Source organism: Carassius auratus, chromosome 8, assembly GCF_003368295.1.
Source record: "Carassius auratus strain Wakin chromosome 8, ASM336829v1, whole genome shotgun sequence".
In the NCBI taxonomy this organism is placed as follows: Eukaryota; Metazoa; Chordata; class Actinopteri; order Cypriniformes; family Cyprinidae; genus Carassius; species Carassius auratus.
In genome coordinates, this window is record NC_039250.1 from 22625000 (window position 1) to 22647171 (window position 22172).

The following is a 22172-nucleotide window of genomic DNA, read 5'->3' on the forward strand; positions in this document are numbered from 1 at the left end:
AGAGAGAACTGTACCTGCACTCCCCCCACCCACAATTCCATCTGGCCCGAGACTAGAACCCACAACCCTTCGATTGGGAGTCCAACCCTCTAACCATTAGGCCACGTCTTCCCCAGAGCACAGAAAATGCTATGTAGAACAGTACAGAGTAGCACAAATCTTTTCAACATTCATAAGACCGTTAACAGAAGTAATTACATTTTTAACTGAGGATATTTGAAGTTAAGCTGAAAATGTACATGATAAAATGTTTTTTGCTTCTCTCAGAGCCGAAACATGCGTTATTCATTGACAGACAAAGCTCTCTACTGTCCTCCTCAGGCACAACTGAGATACAGTAGCGTTCCACTCTTGAAGCGAAAGGTTCCATGGAGAATCTTGAACATCCATGGAACGTTTCCATTCCACAAAGGTCTCTTTATGGGGGAAAAGATTCTCACAGTTTTCTTCACATTAAGAAAAATGGTACTTTTAAGAACTGTTCACTGAGAGCTAAAAACGGTTGTTATGGCATCACTGTAATAACCTACTTTTGGAATCTTTATATTTTGAAGAGTGTAGCGTTTAATGTATGACAAAATACTGAGGCTTTTAAACAAAATTATAGCAAGAACTAAGATGTGATTGTTGGAAGCATGCGTACAATGTAAAATTAAATGTAAAAACATGATACAACATAACCTTAATTCATTTATCTGAGACATCAACAGGGTTACACATAAGCTGAGTATGTTGAACCATTGCAGGTTTGCTAGTTAAAAATTAGGCTAATCTAAAAATGATTGTCAAAACTTGAGAGAGAAAAAAAGCTTAAATCAAATAGATTAGACAATTCCTGAAGATGCTATTGATTTAATGTCCAGTTGTTGCACTTGTTACACATTGACTTGGATCTACAGTTTATTCTATATACTAAGAATATACAAATGTATTGTCAAGATTTACGAGAATTAGTTTATCTACTAAATGATTTCATAACACCTTCTTGAAGTTAACTATTAACTAGCAGTAATCAGTAAAATGTATATTAACTGCATCTAAAGTGCATCACTAGGAGGTCAAACTGTCCTCCATGATCATGAGATCTGATAATGAACATTAACAAATTGATTACTTATAAAACATAAGACAGTCTTAAGACTGTCTTTGAATGTTTATAAAAAGGTTTTTGGATGTTTATGCAAGTTTTAAACACGTCTTGAAAATGCACTCTATCGTTGTTTTTCCAGTTTTACCGAATTTGAAAAACAGGGTTTATCAAAGTTCAGCAAAAAGACAGGAAGTTTCAAAGTTTGATCTCAGCAGGAAAAGTGCTGACACTAACCCAGCTGTGCACTGCTGCACAAACAAAAATTACAGGATGTTAAGAGAACCATGCAAATAAAATGATCATTGATTCTGTACAAATGAATGCTTTGATAACCATGTTGCACACAATGATCTGATACATAATTGGTTGTAATTTCTTTTCAGTGTTGCACCCAGCCCCCCACTTTTCAGTTCTTAGGGAAACAGAAGTCTGGAATGCAGTGTTCGTTAACTGTTTACTATCTGGACATTTTTCATTAATTTTTTTGTGGCAAAAACAAGAGTAACTTTGCTATCAGTTTTTTATTTTTTATGAAAGGGACATGTGTGAAGAAATGAAAATTTTAGAATGGAAAAAATGAAAGAGAAAATAAAAAACAGACTTTGGCAGTGACACATTCCAATACTAATCCACTTAGACCTTCTTTTTTTTTCTCTGCTCAAGCTTTGGCGTGTCCTCTCAAAACACATTGTGGAGGTTACAGATATTTACTGCTGATGCGTGTAACTCCTGGGGTGAATACGTGAGCTATTAAAGTTTTTGAAACAGGGACAGAGGGACCTTTGCCCCGCTTTCAGTTGGGAAAAACAAGAGGAGTATAAATAGGAGGAGCCGTGTGGGAGTGGGTTGTTTTCGTCTAGAACACAGCTCAGAAAGTATCGCTGCTGAAGACTCTCAAGTAAAACAAGTAAGTCACTCATCAGTTATGAGATATAATATTTTTTTGATTTCTTTATTTTTTTTTTCTCCAGCAGCTTTGTAAAACATCTTCTTTGCATTGCTTATTCATTTTTTGGTGTATTCAAATATACTTCAAGTTTAATGTAGCCTAGCTATTAATGCATAATTTAAAACTAGTTTGCACATTAATTAGGCTCTTACAACTCTTTACAATGTCCCTTAGTAGCATCTGGATGTACTATGGACCTTGTCCTAAACTTGCTTTCATTGACTTTGATCACTAAATCAGGGTTAATTACCGTAATTACAGGTACATGATTATTATATGGCCAATACAAGAACAAAATGGTTATATAACTGCTGCATGGACAGTAATTTCAATATGTGCTGAGTCAAAAGAGACTATTCCCCTGCAGAGGTTCCCTTTTGTTTTGCACCATTTTTTCTGGTTTCCTGTAAAGCTTCTTTAGAACAATATGTACTGTGAAACATATAAAAATTTATTTTATACAAATATTATATTATATTTTTTATATCAGTATATTTTTTAGAGCTGCGACATTTGAATATAGAAATCAAATCAATAATAAAAGAAACATTTTATGTATATATATATATATATATATATATATATATATATATATATATATATATATATATATATATATATATATATATATATATATATAATGTATGTGTGTGTTTATATATATATATATATATATATATATATATATATATATATATATATATATATACACACACACACACAAAACACAATACATATTAGAAATGTTTGTTGTTGATTGTCAAGTTGGAACTGTATCAGCATTTTACAGTTCAAATGTGTTCTTTTGTTTTATGGATATGAGACAAACTGTTGGTCTTTGTGTTTAGGTCAGTGGGTTTGTTGTTCGGAGTCATGTGGAAGGCACTTAGCCTTACCCTGGCTCTCTGCCTGCTGGCGGGCTGCAGTGCAGAGAGCGAAACAGACGGAGCCCGCTGCAAACTTCCTCCTGTGTGGAAGATCGGAGAGGAGGAGCCCATGAAGAACGCTCTTGGACATGTGACAGTGGTGGCTTTCCTCCAGGCCAGCTGATTGTTCTGCATAGAGCAAGCCTCAAAGTGAATGCAGACTTTTTACCTCATACTAATAATTTCAAACATATCAGAGAAAACGTTGATGAGAACCTTGTTTTTCAAACCCTTATCTGGTCACATTCTTGATAGTGTTCTCTATGTACAATGTGTATTTATTTAATCCAACTTGTTGAATGTTCTTCAAGGCTCAATGACTTGCTCCTGAAGTTAGACAACCAAGGTTACGTAAGTATAAACTACATGGTGGTAAACAACCGAGATGAAAGGTCCCAGGAGATGCACCACTTGCTCAAAGAAAGACTGATGAATATCACCCTCTACGCCCAGGACCTCAGTCAGCCGGACATCTGGCAGGCAGTAAATGCTGAGAAGGACGACATCTTGGTCTATGACAGGTTTGGCTCACCACTCATCTAGTTCAATTCACCTAATGAACATGATCACTATACTACTTTAATAATAATATTCCATTAAACACCTTTTACTACCAGGTGTGGCCGACTCACTTACCATCTGTCTCTTCCCTACACCATCCTGAGCCACCCACATGTGGAGGAGGCCATAAGACTTACTTATTGTGATGGTATTTGTGGAGAATGCAGCATCGAGGTAAAACAGCAGTTATTATACATATAGTATGTAATATACATAATATTTGCTTTCTGTAAACCTAGCTCAACCCCAGTTATAAACCTGACCAGAATAAAAAAAATAATAATTCTCTCCGTTATTTTCATTTGCTCACCCTCATGTTACTAAACGTGGTGCTGAGAATGATATTAGATAAATAGTCAAGATCCAAAAAGCACATAAATGTACCATAAAAGAAGTCTGTATAATCTGTGCTCTATTATTTTATTCTCTCAAAATCTTCCTCCATCCATCATAATCTGACGCGTCTGTTTGTTTACGTAAGTGCGCTCTGCAGCATATAAGGGGAAGAAGGTGGGGCTAAAGAAAGCTATAATACATTTCGCTCGTCTGTTCCATAGACTGTATTATAACCAGCAGGTCTGTCCTTACAGCCGTAGATTTGAATGTTTGCAAGCGAATGCAAAATGCACAGGGAATTTACGTTACAATAGCTAATTTTCCCACTAGGAGGCCCCCAATCAAATACAGTAAATAGCCAGTATTTTTTTTATTTTTTTTCGTTTAGAAAAACAAATTCATAATATATACACTGGACCTTGGCATCCCATTAGGAACAATATACTTTTTTTAAACTGTTGTTTTTAATTACAGATATTGGTATTCATATTGTTCATTTATTTGTTATTTCTCTGTATATGTTTTACTACTGTTATTATTTAATGGGTATATATCCTAAAACAACAACAGAAAACTTAAACATTTACTTTTAATATAAATGTTTTTTTCTTAGGCTTTGGTTTTTATAATATATGTGATGCATTCAATACATAAGAATAAAAGCATGTGTAAAAAAAGGTTCTTTCTCTTCTGGGTTCTAATCTATGGCTCCATGAAGAAACTTTGACATTCGTGGAACCTTTCCATTGCACAAAAAAGTTATTTATAATGGAAAAAGGATCTTTAGATTAATAAAAGTATTTTTTTTGTTTTGTTTTTGTTATTTTTATTAAAATAATTGTCATAAGTAACACAGGTATATTTGTAGCAATAGCCAACAATACATTGCAGAAATATTTTGTAAATTTGTAAATTTCCTACAGTAAATATTTTAAAACTTAACTTTTGATTAATAAAATGCATTGCTAAGAAATTCATTTGGACAAGCTTAAAGGCAATTTTCTCAATATTTGGATTCTTTTGCACCCTCATATTCCAGATTTTCAAATAGTTGTATCTCAGCCAAATATTCTCATATCCCAAAAAACATACATCAATGGAAAGCTTATTTATTCAGCTTCCAGATGATGTACAAAATTTCAATAAATCAACCCTTATGATGGTTTCATGGTCCATTGTCACAGAAGGTCTTCTAAGAACTGTTCACTGAACGGCGATTATTTGGAGAACCCAAACAGTTTCTTTTATGGAATCTTTTAAAAAGAAAAACTTTTGGAAGCTTTGTTTTTTATGAGTATTTTCAATTTGCCATTTCCTCTGGTCATTACAGAGTTCACTGCAACTTGAACAGTGCAAGAAATCCACAGATGAGAATACAACAGAGGGAGAACAGCATCATGGTCATCAAGGACATGGTCATGAAGGGCATCAACCCGACGGCGTGGAGAGGCACAGGCATCATCATCACCATCACCACCATCACCACCACGGCCAACAGCAGGTTGATTTGGGTCAGCAGATGCTGGTCCAGGTTGACTTCGGTCAGGCAGCTGTTGAGCCACCAATCATGAAACGGCCTTGAGCAAAGCACACTAGGTGAAAGGTTCAGTACAGCTGACAGCAGGGGGCAGACGCTCCAGCCACCAGCTGATGCTGACACTGACGACAGCTCTTCGGCGACAGCAGGCGTGTGGCAGGCCTCTGACACTGTGAGGGGGCTCTTCCAGCCTCCTGACACTGACAGGGCCTGAAGGAGGAAAACCACATCAGGGAGACCTGACAGTGACGTCCCGTCCCACAAGCTGAATGAGAGCTGTCGCAAAAAGCCTGAGCCTGACCAGCAGGGGACGCCAGTTGAGTATGACAGGAGAAGTAAACAGGGCCGTTGGCTTTGTTACAATCTTGTCTGATCATTTATAGCTTCACGTAAACATCAGTGAACCCCGTACTGCTGGTCAACGCTCTCGCTTAATCTTACCAACTAGTATTTACACCTCAGTGTGTGGCAGCACTGGACCTTGGCATCCCATTAGGAACAATTAGCAAATTGGTTTATGTTAGAAGGAAGCGAAATCATTCAGGAACATCTAAATTACAAAATGTGCACTAGATTCGGATATTTTTTTGGTTACATCAAACAAACTTGAATGGGTCCAGTGTCTGTTTGCTACTGAGAGTGTGTTAGGTTCATCATGTTAGTGTCTTTTCTTCTCTAGATGCTTTATGTGGCCTTTATGAAGGCAGGTGCGGAAACTATGCACTAGTGGTGCCTGTTTGATGTTAGGCCACACAGAGCAGAGGGCAAAGGTCATGTAACATCCTGTAACCCTTGCTATATCCAATCAAAGCTATCCTATATGAACATCTGGGGTATTAAAATCTCTCTCTCTCTCTCTTTTTTTTTTTTTTGCTCTGGTATTCAGTAAGATGTTGTAGTTTTGCCGTGTGGAGATGGAGGTGGTAAAGCTGGCAGAGAGATTCCAATCTTAAAAGTTTCTTCCTAAAGACCAAACACTGTTGAATTATCTAGTCTATATCTGTTTTTAAATAAAAATCTAATCTATATCTGTATTCCTCTAGTGACTAGAACAGATGTTGTAAGGGGACTGTGAAATGTATTTCATATTTGGCATTACAAAATTGTTAATGGATTATAGGGAAATGCACAAAAATATTTTTTTCTTACTACACAATTATAAGAGTGGAATTTGTAACCAAGGGAGTAACTTGAAAAAGGTTAAGTCGTTGTTATCTTAGGAAAGATTGTTTGCAACATTTTACATACTTAATGAAGGTTTTCTGGAAAATCTAGTATCACCTGGGAGATCTGAGAAACTGTATGAAAAAAATGTATGCTGTGGTGCCGATTAAATGTGAATGTAAAACGCAAAGGAAAATCATGTTACTCAGATAAACTCAAATAAAGTAAAACAAACAAACAAACAAAAAGGCTTACTTTGATTTTTATACCTAACATATATTGAACAGACACAAATAATCCTACCAGTAAATCAAAATGTTACGCTTTGACTGTTAACTTGATTAATTTGAATTAATTACTTATAAGAGTTTATTATACATTAATAGATAACATATGATTATTTGTTTTATCGTTTAAATCATTATTTACTTTTTTATATAAAAATTATTTTTCAAAAAGTATAAAATATTTTATTAAGATGTTATTTAATAATACAATATTTTAATGATATATTTAATAATATAATTAATACATTTTCATGAATTCATTTAAAATATATAGGCTAACACAATTTTTTTTTTCTGAAGATGAATAAATATTGGTAACCTTTTATTTCACAGTGTCTTTATTAAATGTAACATGTACTTGTGGTAATAATAGTTAACCCTACCCCTACAAGTACACTTTGTACTCAGTACTTGCGCAATTACATTTCAACTTGCACCTTAAAATAAAGTGTAACCTAAATATTTAATTATATTATTTTCAACTTATTATATCTTTTATATTTTATTTAGACATATTTGTATATGTATATTATTTTAAGCGTGATTGTAATCGTTTAAATCATTAGCAAATGAACACATTTTTTAAAGGGAAAATATAACAAAATCTGAAACCTGTTCAAACCTGTTCTTTTCACGGTTTTATGTCATTCCGAAGTTCACCAACAGATGGCGCGCGCGCACTAATTCATTTTTCGTCTGTGTTGCTTCCCTTTGAGAGCCTCTCCAACATTTTTCTCCCAAACCTTGCACTCATGAGCTGTCTGCAGTGTTTCCTTTTAGATCCGGTTAGACACACAGATGTCTCTAGTCGTGGAACTTAACACACTCTCCTGGCAGAAAACACAGGTAACGTGAGAGAGAAAGTGAAGGAGAAATGAAATATTTTAACCGCTGCCATGCAACACCTAATTGCCAAATTATTTTTATTTCTCGGAGTATTAAGAGCAAGCGTCTAGGTTGCAGGCTTTGGGTTTCTACGAAATAAATACTAAAATAAATATTTACCAAATCAATCTAAAGCAAGCAGAACAACCAAATGCCTTCCGTTTCATTCTGTTATATTCATAAGTGAGATATTCATCGACACTTAGCAAAGAAATTGTAGCCCTAGTTTCGTTTTAGTGCCACAATCTCAGAAAAAAGGTATACAACTCACTGGCGCGGTATTATTTTAAAGGGTACAAAAATTAACCATGGTTTTATTTTATTAACAGTTGTTTTTACCATTACTATAACCATATATTTACTACAAATGCCATTATTAAACTATGGTTAGTGCTGCAAAATCATAGTTCATTTGTGGTTAGTTAACTAGGCTATAATAACCACTTTTGTTTGTGTGTTGCGTTTTTTTTTCGTTTTTTTTTTAGAAGAAAATTTTCCTTCACACATGATATGCTCCTCAACGTGTGTCGAAGACTGACATGGAAGAGATGAAATTGTTGAATAAAGTTGTTGTTTTTTTGTTGAAGCTTCATGAAATTAATTTTGAACCACTGATGTCACATGTCATGGACTCTTTTACTATCCTTACCTTCCGGACCTTGAACATGGTGGTTGCATTGCGGTCTATGTGCAGGGTCAGAAAAAAAAAAAATCTTAATTTGTGTTCTGAAGATGAAAAGGTTTTATGGATTTGGAAGGACATGAATGTGAGTAATTAATGACAGAATTTTCATTTTTAGGTAGCTAAAATATCCCTTTAAAATGCTAATGTGTACGATTTAGATGTAAATATATACCTTTTAACCTTTGTACTTTTTTTCTTGAGAGTATAGTGAAAATATTCATGAAGTAGATGAGCTGTTTCTTTCAGACCACATGACTTGCAGGATAGTAACCAGACTTGTCTGTTTCATTGTTTTCAAATCAGCAAGGGCACTGTGGGTTGTGTGGACAAGCAATAATTTGACCCTGAAACATTTAGCATAAGATCAAGAATGACGTTCCCCTCGTTTCAACAGCCCTTGAGATGCCATATAAACGTCAGCTCTCAAACCTCCCGTTCAAAGCATGCAATGCAAAAGGTCAACAAGCAAGTCGAGGCAATAAATGGTAAGGGTGGGTGGCTTTGATGGGCTTAATTGGCCTGAAGATCCAGTGCAGGAGAGCAGAGACTCACGGCCAATTACTTACAATGTCCTGAGAGGCGGACTGTGAGAGTGGGCTACACAGATCCAATCAGCTTCACGCAGTGTTGCTAAGTATGCACCGCTCGCCAAATTGCCTGATCTGCTTTCCCTATCAGCCGGGGTCCTGCTGCTTCTCTATCCACTTAGCAGAGACCGGAGAGCTTCTATCTGGTCCTTGCTGGACGCCTGCTCTTCCCCTCGCTCCCGGTACATTTAGGCTTTCGTGGTGTTGACCTGGCCTTCATAATGCATCAGGCCTTCTCCACAGCATGGCTCTCAATAATGTAGTTAAGTTAGTCTGTCATACACATCACGCCAACATCGTACTAATGGACCCCTTGTGCTGTAGGTTACAGTTTGTTCCTGTTTTCCTTTACAATGCTGTGAAATGAGAATGAAGACAACTTCCTGAGGTGTTATGAACTGGATATTTATGTGTAAGGAAGATGATTCATTTATTCACATGATGTCCATTAACTCCATGGCAGACCACAGAAACAATAGTATATTAAAAGTAAAAAAGTATATCAATCATATTAATATTATAATATATATATATATATATATATATATATATATATATATATATAGATAGATAGATAGATAGATAGATAGATAGATAGATAGATAGATAGACACACAGTTTTCTGAAGATTTTTTATTTTTTATTTGTGCACTAGAAGTTTGGGGTCTGTAAGATTTAACTTTTGCTCACCAAGGCTTCTTTTATTTGATTTAAAATACATTAAAATAGTATTATTGTGACATATTATTACAAATTAAAATAACTGTTTGCTATTTGAATATATATACAAAATAGTGTAATAAAAAAGTTATAATTTTTTATTTAAAAAGTAATTTATTCCTGTGATAGAAAAGCTGAATTTTCAGCATCATTACTTCAATCTTCAGTGTCACATGATCATTCAGAAATCATTCCAATATACTGATTTGGTGCTCAAGAAACATTTCTTATTTTTTTTATCAGTGTTGCAAACAGCTGCTTAATATTTTCACAATCCTTTGATGAACCGAAAGTTCAAAAGAACAGCATTTATTTGAAATGGTATTTTTTGCAATACTAAAAATGTCTTTGTCATATTTTTTAATAGATTTAATGCATCTTTTATGAATAAAATAATTTATAGTAAAAAGTTATATTGTAAATAATTCATATTTTAAAATTCTAATGAATAAAATAAGTTAGTAACTGTTATTTTATTTTATAATAAATACAATTCAATTGTAATCATTTCTATTCACTACAAAGGCAGAAAGGCACTAAAAAGGCACTACACTTTTCCTCATCTGTAACAATATTGTGGACTATAGGTTTAGTAGAACTCATTTTTATGGTATATTGCTTTATAAATGTAGACTCTTGGGTTGCCATAATGCAAGTCTAACACGTTTTCTTCTTTCACTTCTATTGCTTGCTTAAAAATGAATTTTGTTAACATGCTGGAGGCTTTTTTCAGTTGTTGTTCCCAATCAATCTTGTGTTCAGGGCTATTTCTGTTTATTTTTTACCAGTCCGTCCTCACCTTGAGGGAAATGATGCTTGAAAAGCCGAAACATATATTTTCACAGTAATACCCAAGTGCACAGTACACACATTCAGTATACTAGTATTACTTGCAACAAGATGAACTTAACAGTCCATGTCTATACATAAAACATGAAACAACCATCAGCATATGGCTACAGATAATCTAATAATTTGAAGCTATCGTTATGAAATTGAAGAAAACAGAACAAAGCAAATGCTGAAAATTAAGATCATCTGAGGTATGAGGAATTCAACCATTTCCAAATAGCAAACTGTACAAACGTTTCAATAACAAACCTGAATCAAGTTCTTTATAATGTCTCTAGTAATGCTCAGCAGTGTGCATCAATAAGGCAAATACATCATTTGATCAAAAATTGGCACAAAACTGCTCCAAAAACGATCTAGTCACATACAGGACTAACCGTACAGAAGATTAAATGTACTAGCATGTCTATATATCATCTGCATTCGTCAACTTGCATGTACAGACAGGCATTTAACTGCCTATGCATTTTCAGAATTTCGCAAAAGACAGAGATTCATAAGAAAATGCTACATGAGAAGGAAAGCGATAGGAGCAGCACATTCAGCGAAGCTTAAATGCATATCGTACACCACGTATCATGAGAGCTTAAGACATTTCCATTAAAACATGAACATGCTGGTTTCACAGCAATGGCAGCAGCAGAAGAGTTGTATAATACTTGATATTTCTCAATAAGGCAATATCTTTACATATAGAAGAATGGCATGTTGCTACCCACAGTGTTAAGATTGACTACATCATGTATAGGCCTACTATGAATCATATATACACAAAATAAACATGTGCAGGACTTCCCAAGTGAAATCGTTACTCCTTATCCTCACTGATTTAGCTTATGTCCGGTTGTGTGTGTGTGGAGGCACATAGAGTATAGGCCATTAAAAATCAGTTTTATATAACAGAAATATATATATATATATATAATAATTAATATTTCTGCATGTCATAATATAAAAGTAAATATTTTAACAGGTTTTTTTTCTTTTTCTCCAGCTCAATATAAGAAAAAGCTAAATACTTTCTCCTGTACCATTTTTTTTCATCTCTACTGCAGTATCTACACTACATATATCTCTAATATGAGCTTCAGCATCAAGTCTTTCCCTCCAGCTCACTGTTTCAACAGTTTTTTGGTCACATATGTCTTCGGTGTATCTGTGTGTTCGCACAATAACAAAGGCTCAGCATCATAATTATGGCACTTCATTCTACTGTGGTACAATAGAACAGACAAATTGTACTCTAAATAAATTATTAAATCAAACAATACACTTGATAAGCCTGAGCTGTTATTATGAGAACACATACACTACCCTCCAAAAGCAATTTAAAGAAGTTTTGTATTTAAATTGATTTTTCTCTGTAAACAAATCTGTGGATCTGAGATTAACTCCAGAATTTACTTGTGGACTATCAAGAACTCCTTAAGTTCTCCAGAATGTTAAACTACGTGCAGGTTAAAAATAACAGTACATTTTAGACCTTTTGCATACTAAGGAAGAAAACTGACCACAAAGTCTGCCCTAGACATGCAGGTTCTGCTTATGGCCTCTGTACAGATCTGGCAGAACATCAACAGGGAACGATCAGCCGTGTTCTGTGATGTCCGTAAATAGCAAAGTATGGGAAGTCATTTACAAAGATCAGTTCATCCAAAACAATATTCTGCCATTGTTTTTATGCACTCTCATGTTGTTGTAGAGTGTTATTTTAGGTTTACAAATTGGACTATACAACAAGTCATCCCTGAATTGTTCCAGAACTGACTGACTTCACTCTTAAAAATAAAGATTATTTTTTGGCATTTAGGATTCTATGCAGAACCTTGAACATCCATGGAACCTTTCAAATGCAGAAATCTATCTATCTATCTAATTTTTTTTTTTTTATTCTAAAAAAATTTCTTTTAGTTACTGTTCACTGAAAGGTTCTTTGTGAAACCTTTTATTTTTAAGCGTGTTCATGACCCAGTCTCAATGGAGCTGAACATTATCACTGAATAACAGCTTCAATTTTGGTTTGTTCATCACACAATGGGTTTATGGGTCTTTAAAGTCATTCTCTTTTGTTTTAGTAAATGATGAGGCTGTGATCTGCCTTAAGAATCAGTTTAAATATAGATTGAATTGAACTACTGAACTATTCCTTTAGCTTCTGTTGGAATATGCAATATTAATCATTAAGTGCAATTCATTGTGTCAAATGATTTGCCAAACTGGCGGTGTACCTTTAATATACTTGTTAAAGTTTGGGGCACAAATAACCTAAAAATTTGAATAAAAATCAAACACTTTGGGGGCACAAATAAATTAATTCAAAATCAGAAGAAAATTAACTGCTTTTGGAAGGCACTGCAAGCTGAACTACAATAGACTACAAAAATCCTTAAGATCTCCAGTATGCAAACTAGGCAAAAAATAAAGTCCTTTTAACCTTTTCATACTAAGAGAAACTGAGTCACAAAGCGCTAAATAAGCTCTTATACAACTTACAGATCTGCAAACATCAACAGCACGATACATTTGTGAGAAATCAAGATGGGAACTCTTTTACAAAGATCAGTTCATCCAAAACAATATTCTGCCATTGTTTTTATGCACTCTCATGTTGTTGTAGAGTGTTATTTTAGGTTTACAAATTGGACTATACAACAAGTCATCCCTGAATTGTTCCAGAACTGACTGACTTCACTGTTAAAAATAAAGATTATTTTTTGGCATTTAGGATTCTATGCAGAACCTTGAACATCCATGGAACCTTTCAAATGCAGAAATCTATCTATCTATCTAATTTTTTTTTTTTTATTCTAAAAAATTTCTTTTAGTTACTGTTCACTGAAAGGTTCTTTGTGGAACCTTTTATTTTTAAGCGTGTTCATGACCCAGTCTCAATGGAGCTGAACATTATCACTGAATAACAGCTTCAATTTTGGTTTGTTCATCACACAATGGGTTTATGGGTCTTTAAAGTCATTCTCTTTTGTTTTAGTAAATGATGAGGCTGTGATCTGCCTTAAGAATCAGTTTAAATATAGATTGAATTGAACTACTGAACTATTCCTTTAGCTTCTGTTGGAATATGCAATATTAATCATTAAGTGCAATTCATTGTGTCAAATGATTTGCCAAACTGGCGGTGTACCTTTAATATACTTGTTAAAGTTTGGGGCACAAATAACCTAAAAATTTGAATAAAAATCAAACACTTTGGGGGCACAAATAAATCAATTCAAAATCAGAAGAAAATTAACTGCTTTTGGAAGGCACTGCAAGTCTGCAACTACAATAGACACCTAGAACAAATCAGGAGCCAGTATGCAAGGATCATAGGCAAACCAAATCCAAAGCCTCCTTCTTAACCATCATATACCTCTACTGTGATCCTCTAAAAACAGAGAACACGTAAGAGTCACAAAGCGCTCAAAATAAGCTCATCTATACAACTTAACAAGCAATACTTTTTCTGTACAAACTTATCAACAGCACAGAATTACATTTGTGAGAAATTCACAGACTGGGTGGCTTGAGAACTCTTGAAAGTCAATTGTTGTAAATAAAAAAAAAAGTTTTTAATTCTCCAGTTATTATTTCTTCTATTATAATGCATGATTTCATAAAAGAGCTGTAGTTAAAAGCAGCTTTTGAGGCTGTGGTGCTGTTTCTAGAGGACATCACACAATTAACTGTCCTGACAAGAATTATAGCCTTATTTAATGGCAAGTCTTTGTCTAATAAAACAAGTCCAAAAATTGGCACATCTTTCCCAGCTATCCTGTAATGTAACTCCCATTGTAAATGCACATATACATTTATAGTGTCTTCTTCAATATAAAACTGCTACATGCACAAAGGTAACACATAAGAAAACTTGCCATACAGTTTGCATTGCACAGCAAAGACTCTACAAGCGCCGTCTTTTCACAATTCCCCTGGATACATTAATACAAATAAAGACAAGTTCATTTGTCACTTTTTGAACAAGCAAAGGTAACATCTTGTTCAGTGGGCTAATATAATTACAAAAAATAGTCTCAACATTTTCTAGTAATGATCTCAAATATACTCATATTTTATATATATTTTTTAGTGTTTTAGCATACTGAAAAAGTTCATTTTTCTGAGTTTATCCATCTGGCTATGGCAGAGGATGAAATGTGCAGAACGGATGCAGCGCTCAAAACGGCTCCCATAAATCTGAGGAAGCAGGTTCCCTTAACAAGATAAAAAAATATCGACTCGTCCACAAAACTCAAATAATTTGATTTCAAGAAAAATATTTTTGGGAACCTTAATATGATGCAATGGAATATTTGTAAAATTCCGTATGCGAGCAAATCCAGGTTGAGGAAATCACAGTAAAGCGATACGACTTTCACTTGTGTGTAAACAATTTAGTTTAAAGATATGCTTGGATTTATCTCATTGAATCTGTTTCATCCCAATGCCACTGTAGCTCTAGATCTGTATCTTTGTAATAAAATAAACACATTTTCTAAATGGTTCTCTGACACAGCAAGCGAGCATATTTCTGTAGTGTTTTTTTTTTTCTTTTTTTTTTGCATGTAACCAGCTGATGTTTCTGATTGTAAAATGCTAACACATTTAAACTCTCTTGGCGAGCTAGCGTAGCACTACTGCAACAGCTAACAGAAAATAAACCTTTTCAGCTCCTTCCATTTTGTAGCGTACAGCAGAGAAAATTAATGTGCAGGATTTCCATCCCGTGTCGCGCCATTCATGCAACTTTGGTTTCCAGCAGTGAGAAGGTACAGTACAACAAGACCATGAACTTTGCACCTTTTAGTTCCTTCACGGGGTCAGGTTTCCCAGAAAGTCTGGGGTGAGATATCCCATGGGCATGGTTGGCATTGCTGGGAGGTGTTTGTTTGGGCTGTGAGGGCATATCGCAGGCTGTGAGGAAGGAGGATTCAGGAGGAGGCTATGCTGGGCATCCACTTCCTGCACCACAGTATAGTCTGACACGGGGGGCAATATGGGGGATGGAGGAGCTTCAGGAAGGAGGTAAGGCATCTGGGAATCACTGGTGGACACCAGGTACTCCCCGTTCCAGATGTTCCCCTCAACAGCTTGGGTTGGAAATGTTTGGTACCCCTGCTCAGGACCAGGGCTGGACGGCACGTTGGCGGAAAGTTGCCTGGCTGTGTTCTCTGAGGTGTAGGCTCCATCGGAAACCAGCTGGAACTGTATCTTCTTCTCATTCTCTTCTTCCTTCTTTTTCTCCATAGAGCTGTTCAGTTGTCCAGGTGAAAGCACCACTCCTCCTGCTGGTGTGAAATCGCTTACTTGGGCATAAAAGTCCATGTTAACCCAGCTGGGCACAGCGGGTTGCTTTTGAATGGGCGTCTCCTTAACTTCTGATGTCTGTTGGACGCCAAGGTCAGGGATGGACGAGCTGCTTCTGGAAACCAGTGGGTGGTTATCTCCCCGTCCGGAATGGCCAGGCAGAAGGGTAGCCAAGTCCTCGGGATTTGGGATTTCTGGGTCGTAGCAGCTAGCACGACCTGAATCGTCGTCGCTTTTGAAATTCAGGACGTGAGAAGAGCCTGAGCGGGACAAGCCCAGCAGATGTTGTGTATCAGAGCTCTCATTCTTCTCTGCAGGGTCATCAAGGTCCAGCTGGATGAACTCCACCCATGGATCCTCATGGTAGAAGTCCGGCTTGTACATATCCTGACTGCTCAGCAAAGAATTGAGCTGGTCAAGCTTTCCATTCTGTCAGTGAAAGAGAGAATATATGCTGTTATTAGATAGGAAATAAGTGCTATAAAAAAATAAAAAAAAAACTACACTTAATCATTTTCAAAAACATTTGTATGTCCTACATTACATTATTATGTGGGTATAGGTGTGTTTGTTTTCGATTGCTCTTGGGGTTTAATTGTTTCATGCTTACACATCACTCTAAAAATGGAGTACGAGGGTTGTTTAATTAACAAGTCCCCAAGCTTTTTTGGAGATTTTAATAATTATGGGATAACACCCACAACATGTCAACAATTTTGACCTTTTCAAAACAATCAAGTTCTGCAGTGATTCATGCCATTTTAAAACTCATGGAAAATTTGCACAGAGGCGTAATCATTTCAGTAATAATTAAATAATTCTTATTTAAGACACTGGACAATAAATTTGCCATGCTGTATATACTGCATTACACATTCCTTGCAATTACAAATTTAATTTTTATTAAAAAATTAACAAAATAAAGTACATGTTCATGTAAAGTTGTACATGTTTAATGCAGAATTACCTTCAGCAGCTCTGGGTCGATGCCTTTAATTTTAGGTGCAGGAATAGGTGGTAAAAATATTACCATCAACCTGTGAAAACAAATTAGCAAAATTTTGTAAATGAAAATCATTATATGCATTTGTAATTCTGTGTTGTTCCAGGGGTTGTGTAGACAGAGCAATTCCCAGCTTATAGCTAAACATTAAAAAAATAAATAAAAAAATATTAATCTTACATTTTTTTAATAAAAACTCACCTCTGCTGCTGAGAGAAGATGAGGAGGACAAGAAGAATCACCACTCCAATCATTCCAAAAATCAACACCAACGTCGTCGGGAACGTTGATTCTGTGCGAAGAGAAATGGTGTTTTCTTACCCTGGAGCAATTTGCTTAACTGATTCCTGATGGTTGAGCTGCACAGCTGCTTTCACTTTGTGCGAACAACAAGTAAAGTGTCTGGCGTCGACTAACCTTTGCTTGGTATCTGTGCCACATGCACAATGATGCTGTCACTGAATTCACCAAAGTTGTCAAAGGCTGTCATCTTGCAGCGCACCCGGACTTCATACTCTTTGTCAGTATGTAAACCGTAGATGGACTGCTGTGTGCCACTCTCCAGGTCCAGCTGCAATAAGAAATGACGAAAAAGTGAATATGAAAAGCACTTAACAAGGGATTGAGCAATTAACTAGCATTTGTGAGCCATAACATTTACTCAAAGAGAAAAATCGATATGTGGAAAGAACTGTACGTTTTTTTCCCAGGACTGTCAATTTAATGTGTTGAGAAATGGTAAACAGATTTAATGTTCATTTAGTTGACAAATTGCTAAATGGATTACAGTGGACTGTAGGGCAATGATATGTAAATAAAGCAATATTTAAAGCCACTTTTTCAATGCATATATAATAACATAATGACTTCCTTTGAGGGGCTTTTCTCAACAATATTATTTATTTGTTCTCCTCCAAGCCTTACATTTTTGTACTAATCTAGCTATATTTAACCCACAAAGGGAATAACTGTCAAGAACCTCACTAAAAATAATCCTAAAGTTTATATCTGAAACTCTCTTGAGGACCCCAAAAAGCGAATGTGCTTGTATGTGACCTCAGCAGAGGGCCTACAGGAATAATTGTAACAGTGAATCATTCCCCTCTGATCTATTCAGGCCTGCCAACATACGGCAGTGATTAAACATGTGGCTCGGTGTGGTTTTTCGTGTGTCTGCTCAGGCTGGGCAGGACCGCTGGGCAGGCCGGGAGAACGTGGCTGTCAGGGAGTGTAAACCGAGAGAGCCCCTGAAGAGCCTGCCAGATGCAAAGATGTCCCAGAACTAAGCCTGAATTACAGAGCACATATGACTGCTCTGGACAAGCGGTGACCCTTTTAGAAAGAGTATATGAACACTGGTTTGCAATGTGTCTCCAACACAAATTGTATTTCTCAGAATACAATAAATAGCGTGGTACAGCCAATTTCCTCCACCGCAGTGCCTGGGAGTACATCAAGAGAGGAAGATCAAAACAGCTTCAGAATGTTCTGTGATGGTTCGATGAACTCCATAAACTTTCTTTTAAAGATGGCTTCTCTAGGTCTACAGTATTTCATGCCACAGCTCTGCTCATTTTTAACCCTCAATGGCTGATAAAAATGTTAAAGGTTAGGGTAACACTTAATTTGATGATGCCCTTGTTACAAGTTACATGTACTGTACTTACTATAGTAATAACAATAAATGATGCATAATTACATGCAACTAACCCTAAACCAAACCCGCATCCTAACCCTAAACCATACACCACCAAGTACAGTACATGTAGTTTTATTAATATTACTTAATACTTAAATGTAAATTAATTACATTGTAATAAGGACAGATTAAAATAAAGTGTAACCAAGGTTTGTTTTAATATATTAACGTGAATGATAAATTATTTAAGCAGCATTTGTATATTTATGCTTGCTTTTACAATCTTTTACCAGGACACTACAGCTAGCTAGATAGATAGATAGATTAAATACTGCAATTTCAGTAGCTGGGTGACAGTTCAAAGCAAAAAAGATCTGTGACTATAAGTCATGTGTATGGCTTTTAATCAAATTGAATCTCTCCCACACATAACACTGTTACTTTAATAGCTGCTAGAAACATTTAAAGACATACCATTTCCCAGTGGGAGTTGTTTCTGACCGGTACTGAACCTGGTACTCCAGGCTCATCCAGCCCATCTGCACATCTGCTGACGGGAGGGGAGCCCACGCACAAGGATGTCATAGTGCAACCCTGAGCGACTCACATTCAGCAGCAGTCCAGTTCAGCCCAATTGGCGGCTCAGGATGCACTGAAAAGTCACAAAACATTTGAAGTCAGACCTGCAGCACAGATCATTCTGTAACTGGGTAAACCGCCATGGAGCAGTTTCACAGCTATAAACTCACCTATGTTCTCCACCGTAAAGCAGGCCTCATCATAGGTTATGTTCTCACGAACTGAGCGCAGCTGAATGCAGTAGGAGGTCCAGATCTGTGTGAAGGTCTTGTTGAAGTAGCACTCGTTTTTCACAGTACGTGTGTAGTCTGGACACTCCTGCCACTCAGAGAGGGCACTATATGACAGTCAATGAAGAAATAAACAATTTTATTAGATGTATAGAAATATTAGACACCTCAGTACAGTATATTTAATGTTATAATTTGAGATTTACAATAAATATTTTAACTGCTACTATGTAAAAGGAATACTACTGTAAAAAAGCCCCTTTTTTGTTTAAAGTGTTTGAAAACCAAATGTTATTGCACTTTTGTTCATATAGGAGTACTTTTAAATTTAAAAAGAGCACAATACACTAATCTCGAATGCATTATTGAATTTTGTGCATAACAAGATAAAAAAATGTTTTGCCCAGCACTAAATATATTATATTATATTATAAACATTGGCTGATTTGTCATCTTCTACACCCTGAATCCTATTTAAGAATGAGTCTTATCATACTCCTGAGTCCTGTGTAACTTTAAACATACTATTTTGCCTTTTCTTTAGCTGCACATGTGACAGTGCAAGGTCTGCTTCTTGTGTCTGTGTCTTTTAGTGTTTGTCTCTTACTGTTTTGTCATGTAGAAGACCCTGAGAGCCCCAGGCTCGGTGAGGTTCTGGAAGATCCCAGCGCTCCACCAGCAACGGAAGGTCTCCTGCTCTCTGGAGCGGCAGCCCGTAAAATGAGGTCCTCTGCTTGGATCTGAAACAGGAAGAGAAAATAGAACGGGCTATAAAATGAACGAACAGCCTGTATATATTATTATTTAGATAGACAAATAAATACATCAATTATTCTTATTATACACTGTATGTACTGTATGTACAGTATGCTGTCTTTTGGCTCATTGTCAGCTCTGTCCTCTGCAGTTGAGCTCCTCTGGTGCCAAGTTTACCAGCAGCCCTCTCCGTCCTCTGCTTTTGCGCAGCCATAAATAAGCCTTGGAGGGTGCAATTGATTTCTCGTCCTCTATTTCTCCACTCCTTTCCTAACTGCAGTATAAATCAGTAGAGCTTGCACGTGGCACCAAATCGGCTAAAGGTATCAAGATTTTCTACAACAGTGTTTCTAAATTGTAACTGCAAGAGTAAATCCAGGTTAAATTAATAGAGGCTTTGGGGATGGAGAGGGCTGTTAAAAAATCTAATTTACTCTGAAGAAACGTTTCTGCTGAGGATCCCTTACACACCCATTTTTCCATATTCTCCTTCGTCTAGCCCGCGTCTGGTGACAACAAGATGTATTTCCCCCATCCCACAGCTGCTGAGCGCAACAAAACTGCTCCACAGTGACACTGGTCAGGACTGATCATGTGGGGAAGGGATTTCCAGTGACTTAAGTGTGTGAGTTCACAAGAATGCATTCACATACACATAAAACGGAAACACAAACCTTGCTTATGAAGGTGTGCTGAATTACTACAATGAGAAAATCACATTATTAAATGATTTTAAAAACAAATCTACTTCAAAATCACTTTACAATGATAAATATCGATACATAATGCTTCTAAAACAACTTCTGAAAAGGACAAAAACCAGGGATGCACAATATATTGGTACCACTATAGTAATTGATAATAGATATTACAACTTCAACAAAGAAATTTATAATTATTGGATCTTTAATTGTGCACTTGATTTTTACATTTAGATTATGTTTCCCATTATCTAATGCCCACTTAAATACAATTTAATTTTTTAAGTGTTTTTAATTTATACAGATTGAATTTATTTAAATAGTATATAATTTTTATATTAGCCAATTAAAGAAAAAATATCTTTCAGCCATTCTTAGTCATCATTTAATAAAAATCTTTGCTGTGCTACAACTACATAATTTTTTTCATAATGCTCCTTTTGTGTACCATGTATTAATAAAAAAGGAACCACATATGAGAAAGACACAGCGCTACCTGAATCACTAATAGACACTAAAGCTTTAGTCTGGATTTTCTCTGTGTCTAGAACTCTCTCTCTTCCCCTTTCTGATTCCCAAAACTCTGTTATTGCTACTCCCACCTCCGCTAAATTCCGGCATGTGCAATAAAAGAGTCTGCTATGGTAGCGATTAGGTCTGAGATGAAAAGATGATTTGTGGGCCACTGCGGAAAGGATGGGGACAGAACAGATAGGGACATTATCACCAGTAAATTGTTCCTGGTCAATATTTGGTTTGGTGCTGGAAAGGCACAACGGTCTTCGAACACACACAATTTGCTCAACAAAAAGATGTTGCAAAAGCAGCTGTAAAAATGCCAAATGACAACTTCGGGACCAGTTTCAACTGTGTTAGATGTCAGTTTGGGAACTTTTTATCACAAACAAATTGGGTGTGGTACAAGTGGAAAATGTGCTTTGGCTATGCTTTTTATGAGGTAAACTATGAAGAATAAAACCAGGTGCCCTCATGAGAAAACAGACTATAAATTAAAATCATATTTTTTCTTTGCTACAAAACAATCTCCCATAATATTAAGCAGAGAACACAAATTGTTTGTGGGATGTTTCACCATAATCTCTTTTTCTGATAATTATACAAGCAGTGTTTTTGCGTAAATTATTTCTATTTATCTTTAAAAAAAAAAAATTCATCAAAGAACCCTGGAAAAATGTATCAAGGTTTTGCTTTCATCATTTATAATCAGCATATTATAATTATTTCTAAAGAATCATATGACAGTGAAGACTGGAGTAATGGCTGCTCAAAATTCAGCTGTGTCATAAGAGGAAAAAATAATATTTTAAAATATATTAAAATAGGAAACTTGTTTTAATTGTAATAATACTATACAATATTA

The 22172-nt window shown here is 35.8% G+C and overlaps 2 protein-coding genes across 2 annotated transcripts in view; one reads left to right on the forward strand and one right to left on the reverse strand.

Annotated features, from left to right (window-relative positions):
• The first annotated feature begins 1637 nt into the window (after window positions 1–1637).
• On the forward strand, window positions 1638–6718 carry LOC113107684 (selenoprotein Pa). Its single transcript, XM_074559924.1, has 5 exons — window positions 1638–1997; window positions 2888–3115; window positions 3277–3486; window positions 3583–3700; window positions 5193–6718. The coding sequence occupies exons 2-5, from the start codon at window positions 2913–2915 to the stop codon at window positions 5691–5693; spliced, it is 1032 nt and encodes a 343-aa protein (XP_074416025.1). The 5' UTR covers window positions 1638–1997; window positions 2888–2912; the 3' UTR covers window positions 5694–6718.
• A 7111-nt stretch (window positions 6719–13829) lies between these two features.
• Window positions 13830–22172, reverse strand: part of ghra (growth hormone receptor a) — a 30725-nt gene continuing 22382 nt past the window's right edge. The window contains 10 exon segments of the mRNA XM_026270357.1: window positions 13830–16312; window positions 16851–16920; window positions 17088–17178; window positions 17304–17457; window positions 19000–19025; window positions 19028–19096; window positions 19099–19141; window positions 19143–19177; window positions 19275–19441; window positions 19942–20074. Of these exon segments, the coding sequence (XP_026126142.1) occupies window positions 15389–16312; window positions 16851–16920; window positions 17088–17178; window positions 17304–17457; window positions 19000–19025; window positions 19028–19096; window positions 19099–19141; window positions 19143–19177; window positions 19275–19441; window positions 19942–20074 (1712 nt within the window). The 3' untranslated portion in view covers window positions 13830–15388.